Genomic DNA, 22,284 nt, shown 5'->3' with positions numbered 1-22,284 from the left:
CTGATGTGTAACTGTTGGAATAAATAGACCTTTTTAAATATCTTTCAGGCATTCAAGAATTTCCAGAAAATATCAAAAACTGCAGGGTCCTATCTGTTGTTGAGGCCAGTGTAAATCCTATTGCAAAGTGAGTTTTTTTTGTTCTTTTGAATGGATTTGTGTTAGATCAACACAATAAATATTGATATGCATAAAAAACATGTTTTTTGGGGAGGGGGTGGGGGGGAGTTGGTTTGTGGAACATTTGCCTTTTGGAATATTGTATCCTACGAAATCCTAATTGTTAGTCACTTGCTTATCTCTTTTAAGTCATTTCCTTACTTGTATGTTAATCGCAGTGCAACCAATCCTTTTGTACTGGATTTTAAGAATACTTTATTTTCAATTTACAGTATTGATGTTTTAAAAGGGGCATTACTAAATGATACCAAGTACATCTTTGGGGTGTTTATTATAATTTAATTGGGCTTATAACACAAATGTATATAAAAAATTGGATTAAATTTGAACTCTCATTATTCTTCATTCACAATGCAGCTTGCAAGCATCGTTTTGTTCCCCTTGGTGATATAGGTGTGATATACCAAGTTATAAGTCTGAGTGAGTTATAACTGGAGATTAGCAAAACGTGGATTTTTCATAAGAATATAGGAATGAGAAACATCCATTTTCAGCCTATCCAACTCGCTTTTATTTCAGTGTGCAATGCAATTTTTAGAAAAATCGCTTTTCCTATCTTTTTGACTGATTAATTCATATTTTTTCTAATGCTTCAACAAAATCCACATCCATTGCACTAGATAAACATCATTGGGAATAGTTCAAAGCATGAGGTTACTCTTTAACTAGGCAGGTTTAATAAAGAATGTGTTCGAAGTTTTTTCTGGTTAGGGTAGTTAAAACGGAGTTTACTTTTCAGTGTGGTATCATGAAGACTGATAGTCTGTCACTGCATTGTTGACTGCAAACAAGGCAGCTTGGGTTTTACACCAATATTTTTCTCATGAGAATTAATTTAGCTTCTTTTGCCTCACTCTTTAAGCTCAATGATCCAAAATATAGAATTGTCCTTTAATTCCACCTCCTTTATTTGCAAAACTTTTGCCAATTACCTTAGTGTTTCCATCTCATTTTGCTTGATTTGTATTCCCTAGCTCAGTTTACACCAGAAATATTTCATTTTAGTTTCAATTGCTATCCTGCATAATGGCATTCAGTGTTTGTATAATCAACAAGTTCCTTATTTTATATAATAATGTGCTCTTGACATTGAAATATTCACTTATTTTTCAGTACTAGTACGGAATTCAGTACGGGTTTGGGATTTTTAAGTATTCCCTTTACGTTTGACTGACATTCAAGACATTCTTATGCATTTTTGTATTGTATCCAAACATCTTAAATTTTGCAATCAATTTGGTGTCTGCAGACTTGCCATTTCCACCCCATGTCAAAATATTAAGGGACTGGCCCCTCAGCTCTCTCCCCCCGCTTCCCCACTAAACACACTGACCTTTTGTTCCAGGCTACCGGAAGGCTTCACACAGTTACTAAATCTGACTCAGCTTTACCTAAATGATGCCTTTTTGGAATTTTTACCAGCAAACTTCGGAAAGTAAGTGAGCTTGTTTATTCTCTCTCTTTCTTCCCCCCTCCGTCATAAAATAAATTAAGTTGTGCCTGATATAATCATATAACACTTGGCCCAGTTATATTTGTTGCCCTCTACTATTGCTAAGTGAGTGTCTTATAGCTGAACATTCATTCACTTAAAGGAAATGTGAAATGAGATTAACTCAACTGAACTGTTTCATTTGCATATTCTGCTTCTTGAAACAAACTTCAATTTTAATTGAACGTTATCTAGGTTTTTAGATAGGAAGTATATTTCTTTCTTTCACTGCTTAACTGCTGACTGCAAAGGAATTTGCTTTCAACTGATGGTATGCTGAGAAAGAACTAATTACAGTGTTTGCCAATCAGCACTACATATGGAGTCATTTTCCAGGATGTAATGATGTGGTCGTCAAATCAAATCGTGTGTGAAAATACAATGACTGACCCCAGGAACACTATGATCACCACGTTTTGACAGAACTTTTTCCAGTAATCTTTTATGTGGCTGGATGGGAGGGGTAAGAGACACAAATGGTATATTCCTGCCTGAAAACAGCAGAAACTTATATTACTAATAACCAGGTACATGCATAAAATTACATGCATAGAATCCTCAGCTTCAAACAGGTTGTTCGGCCCAGCTACTTGGTGACATTAATAATAACAATAATAATATTTGTATTTGATAAAGCGCCTTATCACACCTTTCAGGCATCTCAAAGTGGATTGACTGTGTATTTTGTGGGCTGACCAAAAAGAAATACAAGTCAGGAGGTTGTCCCAGGTTCAATGCATTCTAGGCTGAGTTAATTATTCTCAGCCAATGTGGCAGTCAGGGTGCCATAGCTCTTCGAGCCAGCCAGGAGCAAAATCTCAACCTCAATGATGTCTGCATGGAAAATGGTGCAATGAGGGGTTAAATCTGCCTCCATTTTTAAACTTAAGTTGCATGTTAGATTGAACAGTTCAGAAGTATTCAGCTTTCTCTTATACTCCCAACACAGCTGATAGAACAAGCAATTATTAGGGGTTTCCAGAAGGAACTAGATAAAAAGGATTGAGTACTACATTTATAGATTGCGACATTGAAGGAACCCTGTGATATAAGCACTGCCTCACTTACAGTGTAGGTATAATGCTGACCTGTGCTAGTCAGTGGTCAGTCAAGCTAACTAGCCAGCTTCCTCGCCTTAAAAATGACTGACTTCCGAGTTGCCAGGCTGCCACTTCCTGTACACTTATAACTCAGCTACGGGGGCATTGAACCAGCCTGTTATGAATTTTCCCAGTTTACTGGAGTTTGGTTCCAGAGTCCATCTGAGACTTGTGCATTTATATAGCCTCAAAACATTTGACTATTGTAATTGTGCACCTAACCTTAACCGAGCAGAGAAATAAGACATTAATAAGGTGTGACCAACAGAGCAGTCAAAGAGAAATGTTTTAAGAGGATTTTTCAAGGCAGGGAGAAAGGTAACAAAGTGAACCATTTCAGGAGCAGGTTGAATCTCCACATTACAGTATGAGACGAGTGGCTTGATTTGAAGGTGGTTTTAATTCCCAAACTCTTTATTAGGTGTGATAAAGAGCAGAAGGTATAAATGAGGTTTCATTCTCCATATAATTTTCCTGATATTCCTTTGTGCTTAGTTCCAACAAGTTGCTCTTATAAAACAGCTTTCAAGTAGTAAAATGTCCTGGTTCAGTAAGTAATCAGACAAGCAAGACCTTGGTTTAAATTTCATCTGAAAGAAGGCAACTCTAACAGTGCAGCACACCCCAAGCACTGTGTTTGAGTGTCAGCCTGTGTGAATTTAAATATCAAACATAGGGCTTGAACCCACAACCTGCTGACTTGAAGGTGCAAGTGCTACCAAATAAGCTAGGCCGACACCTAAAGCAAGGTAACATAAGCAGTTTATAACTATTAGCATACCATCTGTCAGCTAACTGGGAAAAGTACTGAGATTATTCAGAAATGACTTGACACATAAACAAGTCATATTTGCTACTAACGTGGTCTGAATACTGCATGCACAGAGGTCAGTATTTCTGTTCATTGTTTCTTTGTAAGCCATGACATTCAATACTTCAAGTAATCGCAGTACCTTATGAGGGTTTCCAGATGTCTGTTAGACATGTATTGGTTATAAACAGTTTAAATGTGTGGATGATTGGTAGTCCTGGTGAACCTGGTAATTGGAGATGCGGCAACTGAACACTGCAGCATTTCCATTATGGCTTGTTGTTGGAGTATATCTTTTAGGAGTACAGATTACTGTATTGTGAGGAATAGTTCAGTCCTTCTTTGAACAATGTGTTGAAAGGAGCAGTGATTTATGAACAGTCTTAATGTACTGGATTATATTTTCTAAATCTGCTTTCATCGTGGTGATTTGTAAGCAGATAAAAAAGAAAATAATCCTGAATGCTGCCACGTTATCTTGTGCTGATATATAGGTGGGTTAAATATCACTACTGTAACAAACTGCTTATGTACATTAAGAGCGTTCATAATTCTTTACATTTTACTTTTTTTTTGAATAAGCAGAGTACTGAATTTTGTTTGTAATGGCATCTCCATAGCCAGAACAAGACGGACAAAGAAATACTATTGACAATGATTAATAAAAGAGCAACTTACATTTGTATAGCGCCTTTCACCAGGAGGATGTCTCGGAGCACTTAATAGTGACGGAGACTGAGCTAACGGTGACTGTACACACGGTTGAAGTAGAAGGTCTTCATTCATGATCTAAAAGAGTGGAAGGAGGGTGCAATGTCACAAAAATATACAGTTAATTCACTTTATAGTATATTCTGTGCAGTGCTTTGAGACGTCTCGAAGACGTGTTAAGGCACTATATCAAACACAAGAATTATAATTATAAAATGGAGGGATTGGGTGAGAGAGTTCCAAAGCTACGGGGTATAGTGGCTGAAAACGTGGCCTCGATCCAATACATAAAATATTGCATGAGTAAACCATACAACAGTTGAAGTAAGTGCCACTAAACTGATCATTCCAAGAAGTGACCATTTATGAATTATCTGGTTACTGATAAAATTGTTTCCGCAGTTTGCTAATAACTCATTTCGCAAAGTCATTGGCTAGAGTGAAACTGAGCCATACGTATACATTGATTTAATTCTTGAACCCAGGGCCTGAGGCTTCACCAATTTGTTTTTGGGGCTAATAGATGCCTATGAAACCTGATTCATAAGCGCTTCAAATCTGATTCATGTTGGACCTTTAGAGTTGATTTGATATAGAAACATTACATTAACACAGTTATAAATAGGGCATTAAAATTGCCTGGATTTATGCTGGTGTTGAATACAAGTCTTGTTTCTATTGTCCATGTGGCCTGATCAATGGATCAAATTGCAAGATTGAAAATTACATTAGAATTATGCAGTCAATTCACTTTACAGTATATTCTGTGAAGAGCTTTGAGACGTCTCAAAGATGTGATAAGGCTCTATATCAAATGCAAGAATTATTTTTATTATTTATCATTTCATTCATCAAGCCAGCACTGATTTGTGATAATTTTCAAATTTTAAATTGTATGTACTGCACATTGTAATACCTTATTGAAATACAGTCATACTTATTAGAGCACAAGTTGGTGTGTGATTAACCTGTTTTTGTCCACTCGCTTACATGGTCTTTTCTTTTTTAGATTAATTAAACTGCAGATTCTAGAGCTGCGAGAAAATCAACTGAAGATGTTACCAAAGTAAGAATTATACTGTATCTAATTTGTATCTAAAGTTTTAGTGTGAAGTTTTCAATTTGATGATGCTTTCCCATTAGTATCCCATTTTGAACTTGAAAGCATCAAACAATCTTGGTAAAAGTTGTGAATGTTTATATTCAACTAGTTGAGTGTTTGATTTCACAACAAAAGAGGAAATGTCCCAGTGGTGTGAGGAAGCAGAATTGTCAATTCAGTGACCTTGGCTCTTTGTGTGTTAATTCATCTCTGTCAGACTGCTGGAGCTCGTTAACTTTTCTAAGTCTTCTCCCCTGATCCCATCATTTTTTAAAAAAAGCCAAGAAATAAGGGCTGATCAACTAAGATGATCATAATTCTTCCAATGTGAGGCTATTTTAAACAAGCTTATGAAAACAATCTTAAGAACAAGTTAGATTTTGCAGAATATGGTTTACTGGAAAAAAACATGTGGTGCATACTAGTGTTACTATATCCAGTACCTGACTTAGCGGGTCATTCACGTGGTAGCATTTACAGTAATGTCAGCAAAATGGTTGTGAAACTTTTGATGAGATTTCAAACCCAAATCTTTCGCTATTTTCTGTTAAGATCGGAGTGAGTAATGATAATTCTAAGAATGAAACATTTTTATTTTGGCTATTCAGTCTATCCAAGTATTCAGGTCAACAACAAATTACATTTGTATAGCCCCTTTCAAGTCAGAAGAATGTCCCAAGGCGCTGGACAGTTAGGGATCCGCACCCGAGCTGGTGGTTAGGATCAAGAGGGTGGAGGCCAGGGAGGGTAGGGGTAGGAGGGTGACCGAAGGCATGGTCGAAGAAGAGGGTTGAGAGGAATAGGCCAGAAATAGGATACTTAGATCCCAAATAAAGTTCTCTTCCCACCCCACTAAACAGTGTGGCTTAGTCTCAATCTCCAAAGTTGTATCAACAACAAGATTACATTTGTATAGCGCCTTTCACGTCGGGAGGACATCCCAAGGCGCTGGACAGAGTACAGCATTTCAGATCTGAGCTGGGGTTGGGGGGGATAGGGGAGGGGAAGGGGGGTGGCCGATGGCATGGTTGAAGAGGAGGGTCTTGAGGCGGGACTTGAAGGAGGCTCAGGAGGCGGCGAGGCAGATTGACTGGGGGATGGAATTCCAGAGGTTGGAGGCAGAGTGTGATATCAGTATATATATATATATATATCAGTGTGTATATATATATGTATATATATGATATATGTCAGTGTGATACCAACCATCCTGTAATTTTTCTGACTAAGTACTTAATTAGGGGTGGTTTCTGTGCTGTGTGATCATAAATTCCCCAATTTATCTTAGCCAAAACCCTATGAGGAGAATTTCTTCTTTTCTATCAGCTGGGGAAATCATAAATGCAAATAGTAGACATGATTCCAAACAACAACAACAAAATTACATTTATAGAGCGCCTTTCACGTCGGGAGGAAGTCCCAAAGCGCTGAACAGTCAGGTGTCGGGGTCCGAGCATGGGGGAGGGGGGTGGTGTAGGGGTAAGGGAAGGCAGAGAGGTGGGAGAGAGACCAAAGGCACGGTCGAAGAGAAAGGCCTTGAGACTGACCTTGAAGGAGGCAAGGGAAGAAGTGATGTGAAGGGACCGTGGGATGGAGTTCCAGAGTGTGGGGGCAGAGAGGCTGAAAGCCCGGCCACCGATGGTAGGACGTGTCGGGCGGGAGACACGGAGCAGGCTGGAGCCCGATGAATGGAGGGAGCGGAGCGGGCAGGCTCATAGGGAGTCAGCAGGTCAGAGAGGTAGGGGGGAAAGGCCATGGATGGCCTTAAAGGTGAGGACGAGGATCTTGAACTCGATCCTCTGGGGGATGGGGAGCCAGTGGAGTCGGGCGAGGGTGGGAGTGATGGGGTCACGGAGCCTGGTGCGTAAGAGTACACGAGCTGCAGAGTTTTGGATGATCTGCAGCTTGTGAAGAGAAGAGTTGGGAAGACCGATGAGGAGGGAGTTCCCGTAATCAAGCCTTGAGGTGACGAATGCATGGGTGAGGGTTTCTGCAGCCTGAGGGGTAAGGCAGTGGCGGAGTCTGGCAATGTTGCGGAGGATGTGGTAGGCAGTGCCAGTCATGGCGCGGATGTGGGGAAGAAAGGACAATTCAGGGTCAAACAAGATTCCCAGGTTCCTGACTGGCATAGTGAGGTTGAGTGTGCAGTCGTGGAGGCTGATGCTGCCGGCGCCTGAGGTGCGGAGGCATTGGCGCGAGCCAATCAGGAGGGCCTCGGTCTTGCTGACGTTGAGTTGGAGAAAGTTGTCCCTCGTCCAGGACTTGATGTCGGACAGGCAGTCGGTCAGGATGCCAGTTGTCCTGGAGTTGAGTGTGGAGGCAGAGAGGTAGAGTTGGGTGTCATCTGCATACATGTGGAAATTTACCCCATGTCACCAAGGGAGAGCATGCAGAGGGTGAAGAGGAGGGGACCGAGCCCTGAGGAACACCGCATGAGACGGTGCGGGGGCTGGAGGAGAAGCTGTTTTCCGCGACAAAGTGGAGGTGGTGTGAAAGGTAGGACCTGAACCTGTCAAGGACAGAGCCTTGAAGGTTGAGGTGGGAGGAGAGGCAGTGGAGGAGGATTGAGTGGTCCACGGTGTCAAAGGCGGTGGAGAGGTCAAGGAGGCAGAGGGAGCCCTGGTCACACAGGGTCAGGATGTCGTTTAACAGCCCCTGTTATCCAACATCCACAATTGAGCTTTTTTTAGCAAAAGGCATTACATAACCAATAGAGTGCCTAACCCCGAGCTGATTGTCTCCTCCCTAACCAAGTGGCAGTGAGGGTAATTGTAGCACCTTTACCACCTCCCTGGTTGATATCAGTTCGCTCATTTCAGAATAAGATTAGAACCAGCAAATTCTATGGGTTATAAGTTATTATTATAAGTTCAAGTTATACAAAGAAAATATGTCCCAGTTAATTCACTGTGTGGATAATGACAACAACAACAACCAACTTCTATAAGACAGTGCTTTATAAAGCAAGTGAACTTGAGTTCTATTGTGATAGGTTGTTGTGCTGTATCTTACAAACATTTGCTTTGTCAGAGAGTTGGGATGTAGAATGCCCTACCGAGTAGGGTGGTGGAGGCAGAGTCCATTGTGGCTTTCAAGAGGGAAGTAGACGGGCTTCTGACAGAGAGGGATGTGAAATGGATATTAGGATAATGATAATAATCATTTCATTTGATGTAGTGCCTTATCACTTCTTCGAGACGTCTCAAAGCTCTTCACACAATATATTGTAAAGTGAATTGACTTGTGTTTTGTGGGCGAAACACGGAATAATCCCTCAACAAAATAATAATAATAATTTGGTCACTCAATTGGTCATGACTGTTTGTGGGATGCTGGTGTTCGCAATTGGCTGCCGCGATTCACGCACAACTATACAGTCAATTCACTTTACAGTATATTATGTATAATACAGTATATTCATACTCTTTGGCTCTTGTCAACGTCTAAAATCTCATGGTTCCCACCTCCTCCACCTACCCGACTTCCCCCTAAAACTCTCCGAACCCGTACGCAACCTAGGCGTCAGGTTCGACCCCCAATTATCCTTCCTCCCCCACATCCGGTCCCTCACCAGTGCCTCTTTCTTCCACCTCTGACGCATCGCCCGTCTCCGCTAATGCCTCATTCCAAAAGCTGCTGAAACCCTGGTCTGTGCCTTTGTCACCTCTTGGCTGGACTATTCAAATGTCCTCCTCGTACCATCCCTAAAATCCAGATTATTCAAAACTATGCCGCCCGCATTCTCACCCGCACCAAACTCTGCTCCCTGATTACCTCAGCCCTCGCCAGACTGTAATGGCTCCCTGTCCCAGTGAGGATCGATTTCCTCACCCATGTATTCAAATCCTTCCACTCCTCTGCACCCCCCTACCTCTCTGACCTCCTCTCTCCTCAAAACAGTACCCGTTGCCTTTGTTCCTCCGGGTCTGGCCCCCTCCTTGTCCCCCGAGTCCTCTGCTCCACCCTCGGTGGCCGTGCCTTCAGCCACTACGCCCTGAGGCTCTGGAACACCCTTCCTCACTCCCTTTACCTCGCCCCCTCTCTTCCTATTTTCAGATCTCTGCTGAAGACCTTTCTTTTCGACAGCGCCTTTGGTCACCTTCCTCCCCTTCCCCCTGGCTCGGTCCCGGGATCTGTTACTGTGAAGTGCTCTGAGACGCCGTCCGGCGTGGAGGGCACTATATAAATCCAAGTTGTTGTTGTCTGTGAAGCACTTTGAGACGTCTAGAAGACATGAGAAGCGCTACATCAAATGCAAGGACTTATTTATTATTCTATTATTTAAGCCGATTGGGGAGTGTCCCACAAACAGTTGTGGATTGAGTAACCATATTATTTTTTTTTTAAGGGATTATTACCCCTGGAAATATGATCTGCCAATTGACAAACAACCAGGTTTCTACTTACTGCTAGATAATCAGAGACGTGTGGACTAAGGAAACTTGTCCAACGTTTCGCCCTTCCCGGGAATCGAACCCAGGCAGCACTTGTGAGGATAAACAGGCAGTGGGATTCAATTGTTCTTCTTGCTCTGTGGGCCAAATAGCCTCCTTCTGCGTTGTAGATTCCATGTTTCTCTCCAAGGTCTAATGTGATTCATGCTGGCATTTTCTATGTGAGAGGTTAAGTTAAACAGACCCCAATCTTCCATCTGAGTGTTTCAACTTAAAACAATACTACAGTGTAGGTTAATTCCTTGGTATGATTTCATCTGTAAAATAAAGGATTTGGTAAATAAAATCAACTGTTTTATTGTACATTTTTAGGTTCCAGATGTTAGAATTGATTTAGATATTTCAAATGCTTGAATGTTTTAGGTCTGTTTGTCTAGAAATGTAGAGCAGTGACATGGCAGCATGCTGCTTCAACGCAAGGACGAATCCTGTTTGCTGCCTGAAAAAGTAGTGAGCTAAAGGGATTTTGGTGCAATGTGCCACTGTGTTTGAGAAACTCTTTGCAAACATCTGTCAGAGCCAAAATATGACCTCTGACCTGCCATAAAGAAGTCCAGAGGGAGCTCAGTCAGCAGCTTAACTTTACAATGAGCTCACCAGTGGCAGTCTGCTCAGTTCCTTAAAAGTGATTATCTTTGCTTGGGTGTGATTTTGGATCCATGTGAATGTTTTGATGGTGATAAGAACAGTCAACAGAGCAAATATTCTCCACCAGACATTGACATTATTAAAGGATTGGGTGAAATGCTTACAAATCAGAGAATGAGCAAATCCTAAAATGTGAACTTGAAGAACAGAATTTGACCTAAGTAGCCTGGCATAATACAAGAAAACAAATTGCCATTGAAGTGGTGAATAGTGAAGTTTTTACAGGTTTTACAATATAAAACCAAGTGAGACTGCAGTTCTACCTTCACCAACAGAATTAAATTACTGTCCTTGGTTAAAATTCAATGCAACTATTGCAATAAGACTGATACAACAGCAACAAAATTACATTTGTAAAGCGCCATTCACGTTGGGAGGATGTCCCAAGGCGCTGGACAGACAGAGTTACGGACCCCAGCTGGGGGTCGAGGTGGGGGAGGGTGGAGGGCAGGGGGGAAAGCAGGGAGATCGAAAGCACAGTCGAAGAGGAGGGTCTTGAGATGGGTCTTGAAGATGACAAGGGAGGGGTTGAGGTGAAGGGACTGCGGTATGGAGTTCCAGCGCGTGGGAGCAGAGTGGTGGAAGGCCCGCCTGCCAATAGTGGGACGTGAAGCAGGCGGGAGCCCGCTGAGCGGAGGGAGAGAGCAGGATGGTAGCTGATACAGTCTTGCATTAAACATTTAGAAGTTGGGATTTCAAAATGCTAATACATAAAAACATTTTATATTCCAGTAGTATTTTGGTTGTAGAATAGTACAGATGGATGGGGGTTTGGGGGAGGGATCTTGGATGGCAACTTGATTATTTATATTGGGGCAGTCTTGTTATGAGCACTCCATTGTAAAATGTGATCAGGTATTTCATTACCTTCATATGATGGGAGGAGGGTTGTTATTGGCTGTTCTGATAACAATCATTCAACCTGCATATTCAATAGAAGATTAAATGGGTTAAAGAGTGGTAATTCAATTACCATTTCTCACAGAGCAGAGAATTCTGGATTTCAAGAAATGCATGTGCATGAGACTGTCTTAATTATGGGACATGATTTTGTGTTAACGTGCCTGTAATCCAATTCCTACATTGAACTGGGATGCCAGGCATCCTGTTCTGCACTCCCATCACAGCAGCAGCAAGATAAGCCCATTTTGACAGAAATAAGTAATGAAGCTACTAGGCAGAACATAACCAAGGGAAGCTGTCTTCTTTTATAGCAATTTTAAGATGCATTTCTTAGCACAGCTGCGCTGCATCATTCATCTACTCGTACAAAATTTAAGGCTTTTATTTCCAACTACAATGATGTGCTTCAAAATATAAAATTGCAGATTTTGGCTGTTAATTATGGCTCTTAACACAGTGTGCTATCTGCCGAAACATGCTTAGTATGTTGCATGCATTATGTGAAATGATTAGTATTCATAGATCTATTTTGTGGGATCCTGGAAAAATACTCTGAGGATGCTGTTATACAGTCTTGAATTTGATCATCTCCTTCAAATTGCAAACGCACTAGAAACACTCACTTATCGAATCTCATTATACAGAACCAACAAGAAGTGAAGCAGTAAGGGAAAGGTACCTACAGTATGTGAAGTGATTGATGCATTTTTTTTAAAAGCAAAGTAATCTTTACTATTTTTAAGTATTTGTTCAACTGTGCTTTGTTGTGATCTCTTATTTAAAATCCAAAACCCACAATTCAGTTTTTTTGTGTAGTAAACTGGTTAGCTTTGACTATATTTGTGGTTACTTATAATCTTAGCCATAACTCCTAAAATGTCTTGGTGAATTTTGTAGGGTTATGGCTAACTATCTTGCAACAGAAATCTCAAATAGCTTTGGAATTTAAATCTCCATAAACTGTCAGTACATGCACTAATCTGTTTCATGTCTCCTGCCCTGTTTTTCTGTTCCTTGATTTTGTAGAACCATGAACAGACTCACCCAGTTGGAGAGATTAGATTTGGGAAGTAATGAGTTCACAGAAGTGGTAAGTAGTTCCTGTTAAAAAAAAGGGTCTCTGCATTTTTGCCATTCCTAAAGCTGTTTGCCTTTTTAAAATCTATCTTTAATCAAAAAACAAAAGATTACATGCAGCTTAAGAGGTTTGTTCAAGGTTAAAGAAAAGCATGATTCACTGAGATTGAACAGGGCTCTTCTAAAATCTGCGGTAAATAAATGCTTGAGTTTTTTTATGAACAAAAATGTGCAATGTGTGCTATATGGGTTATTGCATAGAAAAGGAGGTCATAGCAGGATTTATGGGCTCAGACAATTGGTAACTCAGGGTTTTACTAAATTGCAGCTTTTGGCTGTTGTCAATGCAGTTAATTTCTTTTCGTCCCTCCACATAACCATTTCAATATGTCATGTAGATTTAATTCAATCTTTGCTGTATAACATGCAGAATCTGTTATTCTTCAAATGTTTGAGCTAAACTGCTGGTATTTGTTGTTTTGGTGCAAATTAATAACTTTAAATTTAAATTTCTGCCTGCCTGAAGTGGGACTTTTCTCTTCAATCAGAAATGTCACTTCTAGATATGCTGATTTAGGTTGGACTTGCAACCAAATGTGTTGTTAAAATGCATTCCTTAGATGTGTTGTATGTAAAAGTGATTTAAAGGAATTCTTTTTTCACTCCCGCAGCCTGAAGTATTAGAACAATTGACTGGACTAAAGGAATTTTGGATGGATGGCAATAGGCTTGCAGTGCTCCCTGGGGTATGTGTACAACACTAGTACTAGTCTATAATGTAGTAATTTAGGTCCATAAGGTCAGACCTCTTTATAATAAGGTATGCTGTGAAAATGGTCGTCACCAATGTCACTTCCTGTGCACAGGAAGCTGACCATGGTGCAACCGTGCTATAGACCCGCTCTAAACTGTTAACGGACGCAACTGTATAATTCAGTTGTTCATTGGCAAGAGATGAGCTTCATATGAAAGTAATTGGAAGGGGCTATTGTTAATGCATTCAAGGTTTTGCTGGTTTTGGGCCCAAACTGATGATAACGCCAGAAGTTTCTTCTAATTCATCTTGGCAGCAGCTAAAATAGGAAAAGTCATGTGAGTTTGGCATGGTGAAGACCTGACACTGATGTCAGCTTGGCTAAATGGAAGCATTCTCGCCTCTCAGTCAGAAGGTTGTGGTTTCAAGCCTTATGTTGGGAATCACGTAGTCTAAGATGACACTCCAATGCAATGCTGGGTGTGTATTGCATCCTTTGAATGAGACGTCAAACCAAGGTCCCTACTGAATGATCAAGACATTAAAAATCCCATGACGCTATTCAAAAAGAGAAGGGAGTTTCTCCCAGTGTGCTGGCCAACAAACCCCCAAATAAAATTGGTCATGCACTCCATGGCTGTTTGTGAGACATTGCTATGCACAACTGGCTGCCGTGTATCACACACAAAATACAGTCAATCTGTTTTACAGCATATCCTGTGAAGTGCTTTGAGACATCTCAATAACGTGATAACGTGCTGTATCAAGTGCAAAGATTATTATAACATAAAAAGAACAATGTTTAGTCGCACACCACAGTTATAAGGGTCATAAATTTCTAACTGGAATTACCAGTGTTCAAAAAGGGTTCAGACATCCACACTTACCCTTTCTTATTTACAATTCATAAGTTGGAGATGGGAAGTCCCCCTTACATAGCAACAATTGTAATCTGTAAATCACTTTGAGCTCAAACTTCTATAAAAATACAAGTTTCTCATTCAGGGTGGATGGGTGAGGGAGCTAGGTATCTGGAAATGTAAGATCAGATCCAGAGTGGATAACAAAGTACACAGTCAATCCACTTTACAGTATATCCTGTGAAGCGTTTTAAGACATATTGACAACGTAATAAGGTGCTATATCAAATGCAAGGATTATTATTATGAAGCCTTTTGTAGGAAACTCTTCACTGTATGCATTAGTACATGCAAAAAGTATGTGGTTCGAAGTGAAACCTCCAAAAACCCTTTACTATTAATTATTGGCAAGTGCAGTCACTGTTTACGTAGATAAATTTGGCAGCATTTGTGCCAGCATGGCCCAATAACAGCATTGATGTGAATGATTAATTAATCTGGAGGATTGCCCATCACATAGAGGATGCAGTTCAAGATCCTGGGCCTCACCTTCAAAGCCCTCCACGGTCTTGCTCCCCCCTACCTCTCCAACCGCCTAACCCCCTACCATCCTATTTGCTCCCTCCGCTCAGCAGTCCGTAACTCTCTGTCCAACGCCTTGGGACGTCCTCCCGATGTGAAAGGCGCTAAACAAATGTAATTTTGTTGTTGGCAAGGATGCTCGATTAGGACATCTATAATAAAGTAACGTACAGAAAAAAAGATTAAAAAACAATTTTAATGCCACAGTTATACTAACTGAAGAAAGTGCAATATTTGCAATTAATTGATGATTGATTCTACAAGCATGTTTCTTGTTCCTCCTCTCTCAAAGTTCTGTACCCCTAGTTACCGATTTGTATGTAAGGCATTAGTCACATATGGAATTCGATCACCAGTCAGGGTGCCACCAGGTCTGCTGAAGCTCCTTCGTCCTTTGGCCAACCAGTTCTACCAGTTTTCCATTCACGCACAAAGGCTGAGAATACTTGCATCACAATCGGAAACCTACTCAAAAGCCCAAAATAGAAATAATCCTAAATTCAGTTTTTCACAAAGTATCGTTTCAAAACTTTTCACCCATTTTCTTTCAGCTTTGTGTGCAGATAATCAATAAGTATACCGAACATGGTTAATTGCTGCTCAGAATGCTGACTATTAGAGGGCTGTTTGGACTCTGGATATTTTCAGTATCTTCATTAAATATTGCCTGAAAAAAAGAAATTAAAACAGTTTTCCAGATAGTCAACAATCAGAGTTGAAGGCTTACAATGGTTGTGCCATAGACATGTAAGGAGCTTGGAAGGAGTTTGTCAATGGCAAGTTGTCAGGTGCCCCTGACACTTTGTGGTGCTGTGCTGCTCAATGTTATAGCTTAAGTTGCACCCGGTATTAACTATGTTAAGTGCAGTTATTGTTCATCTAGATGAAAAAATTAATTTAGTAGTCCACCGCAGTTGAATCTCTGAGCTAAATGATTAATGTAAAAAAAATTATAAAGGTTCTTTTGTTGCATTGATTCAATAGGCCCCGTGAAACTTTCTATATCTTTTTATTAAAAATGCAGTAATCTACTGCATTCTTTGCTGTGTTTAATAATCCTAAATATTGGCCCTATAAATGTGACTTGAAATACAGTGCTCAAAAGCCTTTTCTTTTGTCGTTCTAGTTCATTGGCAAATTAAAGCAGCTGACCTACTTGGATGTTTCCAAAAACAACATAGAGACGGTTGATAATGCCATATCAGGCTGTGAGAACCTGCAGGATCTGCTGCTTTCCAGCAATGCACTCCAACAGCTACCTGATTCTATTGGTTTGTTTATGAGTTCTATTATTATATATAGTGAATGCTTTAACAGAGACATATTTTCCATGAGCCCAAAGTTATAGTTTGAACAATTTATTTTAAAGTGAACTGATGTCTCCCCCAACACAGCCGAAATCCTCGTCCACACCTTCATCACCTCCACCCTTGATTACAACAATGTCCTCCTCACCGGTCTCCCCAGCTCCACAACTGATTCAGACCTTATTCGCACTAAACTCTGTATCCCCATCACAATAGTCTTTGCCAGGCTCCATTGGCTTCCTTTCACTGATCTACAAAATCCCTTCTTGCCCTGGCACCTCCCTACCTTTCTGACCTGCTTTCTCTCCACTCTGCTACCCGTTGCAGTCTCTCATCTGGCTCTGGCCTTCTGCTTGTCCCTCTGCTCCGTCAGTGGCTGCACTTTCAGCCACTACGCCCCAAAGTTTTGAAACTCCCATCTCCAATCCCTCTGCCTTGCCCCTCTTTCCCTTCGCTTAGATCATGACTAAAGACCTTTCTCTTTGACTGCGATTACGGTTACCTTTTTTTAATTTATAAGCTTCAGAGACAAGTTGGCAGGGAAAGCATGTTTTCTGTGGTAAATGATAAATACCTTTGTGTGCAAATCAGAATGTCATCTGATCTTGTCCAGTTATCTGTCTAATTCAAAAACGAGAAATGTTGATGATGTAAATTATAAGGAAAAAATTGTTGCTGACAGAAATGGACAGCGCATGAAAAGATAACTGTGATCCACCCAAATCTTTTTAAAAAAGCACAAAGCATTTAATGTAACTTTCATACCCCTTAGTCAATTTTTTCACCAAGTAGCTATCCGGTGTTCTCCGGAAAGTGCTGATGTCCTGATGTGATCTGGGTAGTGAATTTCTCATAGTCATTCCTTTCTGTGCAAAGTAATTAAATCTGAACAGATCACCTTCCTCTTCACTCATGTTTGTGCCCCCTAGTAGAGTATGTGACAGGTAATCATTATCTGACTATACTATACTCTTTGGGTTCTCAAATATTTCACTTAGTTCTTCCCTCAGCCTTCTCTGCTACAGCCTTGCCCCTAACTTGGGTGTCTAAATCTAGCTATAGATTTAGTTGCACCATGATTAATATTGAGAAAATTATTGGGATTTACACTGTCTGACTCTTATCCTCATTCACATTCATTCAAGACAAAACTCATTGAGACACAGAGCCAAGAAATTCCCGAATGGCTCCATTGTAACCAATGCCATATTTTGCAATCTATACACATCTTGAAGGCATAAAACCTAAAGCATTGAGGGTATGGGAGGAAATATGATACAATGTTATATTTCATTAAATGCTTTAACTTGGATTCTATACCCTGCTATTCCTTTTCCTCATGCTGGGGTCCAAAAGGACTGTGTGGTAAGATTAGATTAAATGCGAATTTCAACCTGATTGATACCACCGAACTGGAGTGAGTCCTGGTAGGCTAATTGTTCAAAGGCTTTCTACAAAGTCTCTGATGGAATGTTAGATTCATAGCCAAATACAAAAGTTCCAACCTAAAGAATAGTTATTAACAATATTGTTAACTAATAAAACCAGATTTGGAGTATTTATTCTAGTTACTGTTCTGCTAAAAGATATTGGGACAGTGAAAAAGGTAACAGCAACAAGGATAATTGTGAAACTCAATCTGAGTGTGATGGGAGAAGTAGCTCAGAACGTTACTGAGAGGAGATATTAAAGTTTTATGCAAGGATTAAATTATGGAAGAAATTGATCAAGAGTTGGAAGTTGTTTATGTGAAACATAGGGAGAATGTTATAAATCGGTAACCGTAAACTGAAGAGGAATTAATTGGTGGAATAAATTGTCACCATGCCATGAATGCAAATTTCCTTTGAAAAGATACACAAGTTGAACTACAAGTTGATTTGAATCAAATGCAAGTGTTGTTATTATTATTATTATTCATAAGACAGCTTTAAATAAATGTCCCTTGACCCTTGTGATACCATCTTTCCTGAATACCCACTTCACTATTTTCCCATTGCAGTATAAAGATGTGTCTTAAATTAGTACAAAATCCTGGCCTTTGACTTTACCTGGTAACCTAATCCACCTGTTAATTACCATTTGTGTAAAGAAACGGTTCCCAGTGTCTAGGCTAAAATTGCTCTTCGTATCCTTCAATTTATGCCCTTTAAGTCCTACTGCATTGATGTATTGTTTGCATTTACTTTTTCTATCCCATTTAGTATTTTGTATACTTCATCTATGAAGAGGAAATAGAAGGATAAAGCTTTGAAATGAAAATGTGCAGAATGTACCAAATTTCTATCTGTACCTATGCAGGGCATGTTTTCATTGCTGGTCCTACATTCTTAAAAACATCTCATGAAATTCTTGAACTGAAGAAAATCTCATTTGTTTTAAGCAGAAAATTATGTTTTTGAGAACTAATATATAGCTTAAAAATTTAATAAATTGACATTCTACAATATTGAACTTAAGTCCTTTTGGGAACTATTGTCTTTTGGGAACTATTGTAAGCAGTGTTGATGAATGTTTAATTATTCTTTACTGCTCTTGTCATAGGTTCTCTTAAGAAATTAACTGCACTCAAGGTGGATGAAAACCAGCTGATAAATTTGCCAGATTCAGTAGGAGGGTAGGTATTTCACATTTCATATTATACTTAGTTTGTATGCTTTGCTATCTCTTTAACTTGCTATGAAATCCTGTTTAGATTTCTGTTGTTTGGCCTATTTTAAAAAGTATTGCAAAAAAACATTCTGGAGTCTATGGCATTAAAAGGCTGCTTCTATTTGTGCAGGCTTTCATCTTTGGAAGAATTTGATTGCAGCTTCAATGAGATTGAAACCTTGCCATCTACGATTGGACAGATACATAATCAGAGAACATTTGCAGCAGATCACAATTTCATAACAGAACTTCCTCCAGAGGTAACTTGAATTATTATTCACTTTAACTTTAGTTTGATGAGTGAGCCTTGTAACTTATTTCTGTATCATTTTAGATATTTCTTCAAATTCTTCAGAAAGTATTTTATGAATGTTAATTCAGCAATAGAAATAAGGGACACCAAATTTCTCATTGGCTTAGACTTGAAAACCTTTGACTTAAAATTGTGCAGAATTTTGGAAACATTTTTATTATTTAGTAGCTGGAGAAAACCTGTTTCAAAATTATGGACTGACTTTTACCAGTTTCCCTAAATTCTGCATTTTATGTTAACTAAGTAGTCTTAAGGCCACAGTAATGAATAATTTCAGCCTTCAGATTTCCTTTTAATGCAGAAGCTTTGATTTATTGGTCAGTTTATGATTTTGAAATGTCCCTATAGTCTTAGTAAATTTGAAAATACTGTACTGAATCCTTAATAAACTGGCAAACATTATTCTGTGGGAAATGGGTGGTGATTAATGATGTATGATTACAATATATACTTTTTATTGCATTCAACAATGTACTTAATGTGAGTGATTAAACTAGATTTGACAAACTAGGCTTTGCAAAGAAGCATCAATTGCCACTTCATTCCATCTTTAGTCACTGGAAACATTCACAAATCTCAAATTCAAGATAGGAGATTCTTTGTGCATAGTTTGTAATTTGCCCCAAACATCATACTTCAACCAGTTGTTAGTCGATTGGTAGACTGCTTTCCACGATATATATTTATTTAAAATAATTATTAAAAGAAAGAGATGGGCGATGAGGAGACACAGCGAGTTGTTCAGATCTGGAATGCATTGCCTGAAAGGGTGGTGGAAGCTGGTTCGATAACAATATTTAAGAGAGAAGTAGATAATTATTTGGGGAGGACAAGTTTGCAGGGCTATGGGAGGAGAGTGGGGGAGTGGGATTGAATTGGATAGCTCTTTTCAAAGAGCCGGCATAGACACGACGGCCGAATGGCCTCTTTCTGTGCTGTATATTTCTAAGATAATAATCTAGAATACATTAGAATATACAGCACAGAAACAGGCCATTTGGCCCAACTGATCTATGCCGGTGCTTATGCTCCACATGAGTCTCCTCCTGCCCTTCCTCAACTAAGCCTTCAAGCATAACCTTCTATTCCTTTCTCCCTCATGTACCTATCTAGCTTTCCCTTAAATATTGTGTACAACTTTCATATCCTGATATTACTTTCTTCAATCTCTGCCAGATCAAACAAAGCTTATTGACATCATAATACCTTTCCATTTCAATAATTATTTTTCCCAAACCTAAAACAGTCATGCCGCCTCTGTTTTCTTAGCACTAAGCAGGTAGAATTTTGAACCTTTTGTTGTCATATTTCAACATATTGTACAAGTTTCATAGTAATTTCCAAGTGTGATAATCAGTGAGTGGGTGAAGAGACGGGCTGACAGACAGATTTCAAGAGTAAAAATGGGTAAAATGTGAATGAATACATTATGCACTGAGTGGTCTGTTAATACTACTGAACGTAACGATAGCAATATTGCAATTTAATTTTGATCTGGTTTTAACGAAAGTCTGAATGTGCATTATTGGGAGGTGGAGAGCAACCCTGCAGTATGCTATTTGGTTCTAGTGATTTAAAATGGGTGTAAAATACTCCATAGGGTTATTTCCAAAAAGAGCACAGAGTTGGTTGTTACTATTTCCTGGTCAACATTACTCCTCATTTAAATTCACCAAAGAAAGATTAATGGTCAATGTTTACACAGGTTAGCTACAGTGTTTGCCTGTATAATGGTCACTGCATTTCACAGCAACTCAGTGTAAAGTGCTTTGAGATGTATTGATATGAATTTATATCAAATGGAAATATTTTATGAAAGAATTTTTAATGTCTCTCAAATGGTCACGTGAGTTGCATCTCCCCTCTTTCCGGATATGAGTTGTTAGCTTAAAAATCCTGTTAACCATCAATGGCTAAAATTCACAGTGCCATCTTTGGGCCAAAGCAAAGGATTACACCACTGTATTACAGAGTTAAACTACAACTTTTAAGTCCATGGCTCTATATAAAGACAGTTTTTTTTAAGTAAACGATTTGCTTAGTGACCTAGAATATTTAGGTTGTTACTCAATTTTGTTTAAACGGTTACTTTCCACCATCTTTTACTCAAAAGACATTGTCCATATCTTGTGCTCAGTGATGTTAAACCTTTTATTATTATTTAACCTTCCTGCCGCCTCTGCAGTGCTCAGTGCACCAGGCACATGAGTTTTAATTTTTTTTACCTCCTTCGACCATTTAATAATTTGGTCACTCAGTCCACAACTGTTTGTGGACACTGCTGCACACAATTGGCTGCCACATTTCGCCCACAAAATATACAGCCAATTAATTTTACAGTATATTCTGCGAAGCGCTTTGAGACATTTCAACTATGTGGTAAGGCACTAAATCAAATAGAAAGATTTATTATTATTTACTTGAATCTTGTTCCCTTATCATTAGCAGTTTAGTTTCATACTGTTTACCAATATGTACTCCAAGATATATTCTACAAGAGAAAATGTAGCTACAAATTGTAAGAATTTGATTTATTTCAGATTGGTAATTGGAAGAATGTGACTGTTCTATTCCTTCATTCCAACAAATTGGAATATTTGCCTGAGGAAATGGGCCAGATGCAGAGGCTGAAAGTCATTAATCTCAGTGACAACCGGTTGGTATTTCAGGACTAAATAATAATTTTCTGGAAGTTTTCTGGATACATGGATGTTACTGTCTTGATGCTTTTAACTATCGTTTAACGTAAAATTGTAACACTGCATTATGTGATTCACCTGGGGATTTTTTGTGTTTTTTATATCTGTGGAATTTGCTTCTTCAGGCTCAACTGTGTTTGAACAAATTCCAATTTCTGAGAACAGACTTAAATTGATCTTAGGTCTGGAATTTACTGTACAATAGAATAATAACCATGAGCCATATGCTCTAATTTATGGTTAAGTTGTAGATCTTGGACTGTCCAGCACCTTGGGACATCCTCCCGACTTGAAAGGCACTATACAAATGTAATTTGCATTGTAAATAGTAGCTTTACTATTTACATGTGGGATACATTCAGATTTGCATTACATAACCAAGTTACTGTAACGTTATCCATTTGTTCTACTGTTTCTCCTTGGACTAATAGATTTCAATTTACACGCTTTTCTATGTCAAAGAAGTAAAATAAAATACAGTTGAAATATCTTTTAGAAAACATGCACAACAGTGATAAGTTTAAATACCTAGATATGTATGTATTATTCTACTTTTTGAGGAGCAAATAATGCAAATGTGTTTAAATTATACGAGAAAGAAGGAATTAAATTATTTGCAATGAATTTGGAATATTTCAA

The 22,284-nt window shown here is 39.2% G+C and overlaps 1 protein-coding gene across 5 annotated transcripts in view; it reads left to right on the top strand.

Annotated features, from left to right (window-relative positions):
* Nucleotides 1–22,284, top strand: part of erbin (erbb2 interacting protein) — a 143,318-nt gene that overhangs the window by 85,766 nt on the left and 35,268 nt on the right. For all 5 annotated transcript variants that reach the window (XM_007892113.2, XM_007892112.2, XM_007892114.2 and 2 more), the window contains 9 exons: nucleotides 49–127; nucleotides 1,526–1,615; nucleotides 5,304–5,360; nucleotides 12,428–12,491; nucleotides 13,150–13,224; nucleotides 15,801–15,945; nucleotides 18,526–18,598; nucleotides 18,764–18,893; nucleotides 21,487–21,602. In XM_007892113.2, coding sequence (XP_007890304.1) covers nucleotides 49–127; nucleotides 1,526–1,615; nucleotides 5,304–5,360; nucleotides 12,428–12,491; nucleotides 13,150–13,224; nucleotides 15,801–15,945; nucleotides 18,526–18,598; nucleotides 18,764–18,893; nucleotides 21,487–21,602 — 829 coding nt within the window. The remainder of the gene's footprint in view (nucleotides 1–48; nucleotides 128–1,525; nucleotides 1,616–5,303; nucleotides 5,361–12,427; nucleotides 12,492–13,149; nucleotides 13,225–15,800; nucleotides 15,946–18,525; nucleotides 18,599–18,763; nucleotides 18,894–21,486; nucleotides 21,603–22,284) is intronic.

This window comes from Callorhinchus milii, unplaced genomic scaffold, assembly GCF_018977255.1.
Source record: "Callorhinchus milii isolate IMCB2004 unplaced genomic scaffold, IMCB_Cmil_1.0 Scaffold1, whole genome shotgun sequence".
Classification (NCBI taxonomy): domain Eukaryota; kingdom Metazoa; phylum Chordata; class Chondrichthyes; order Chimaeriformes; family Callorhinchidae; genus Callorhinchus; species Callorhinchus milii.
This window is presented reverse-complemented; position numbering and strand designations above follow the sequence as displayed.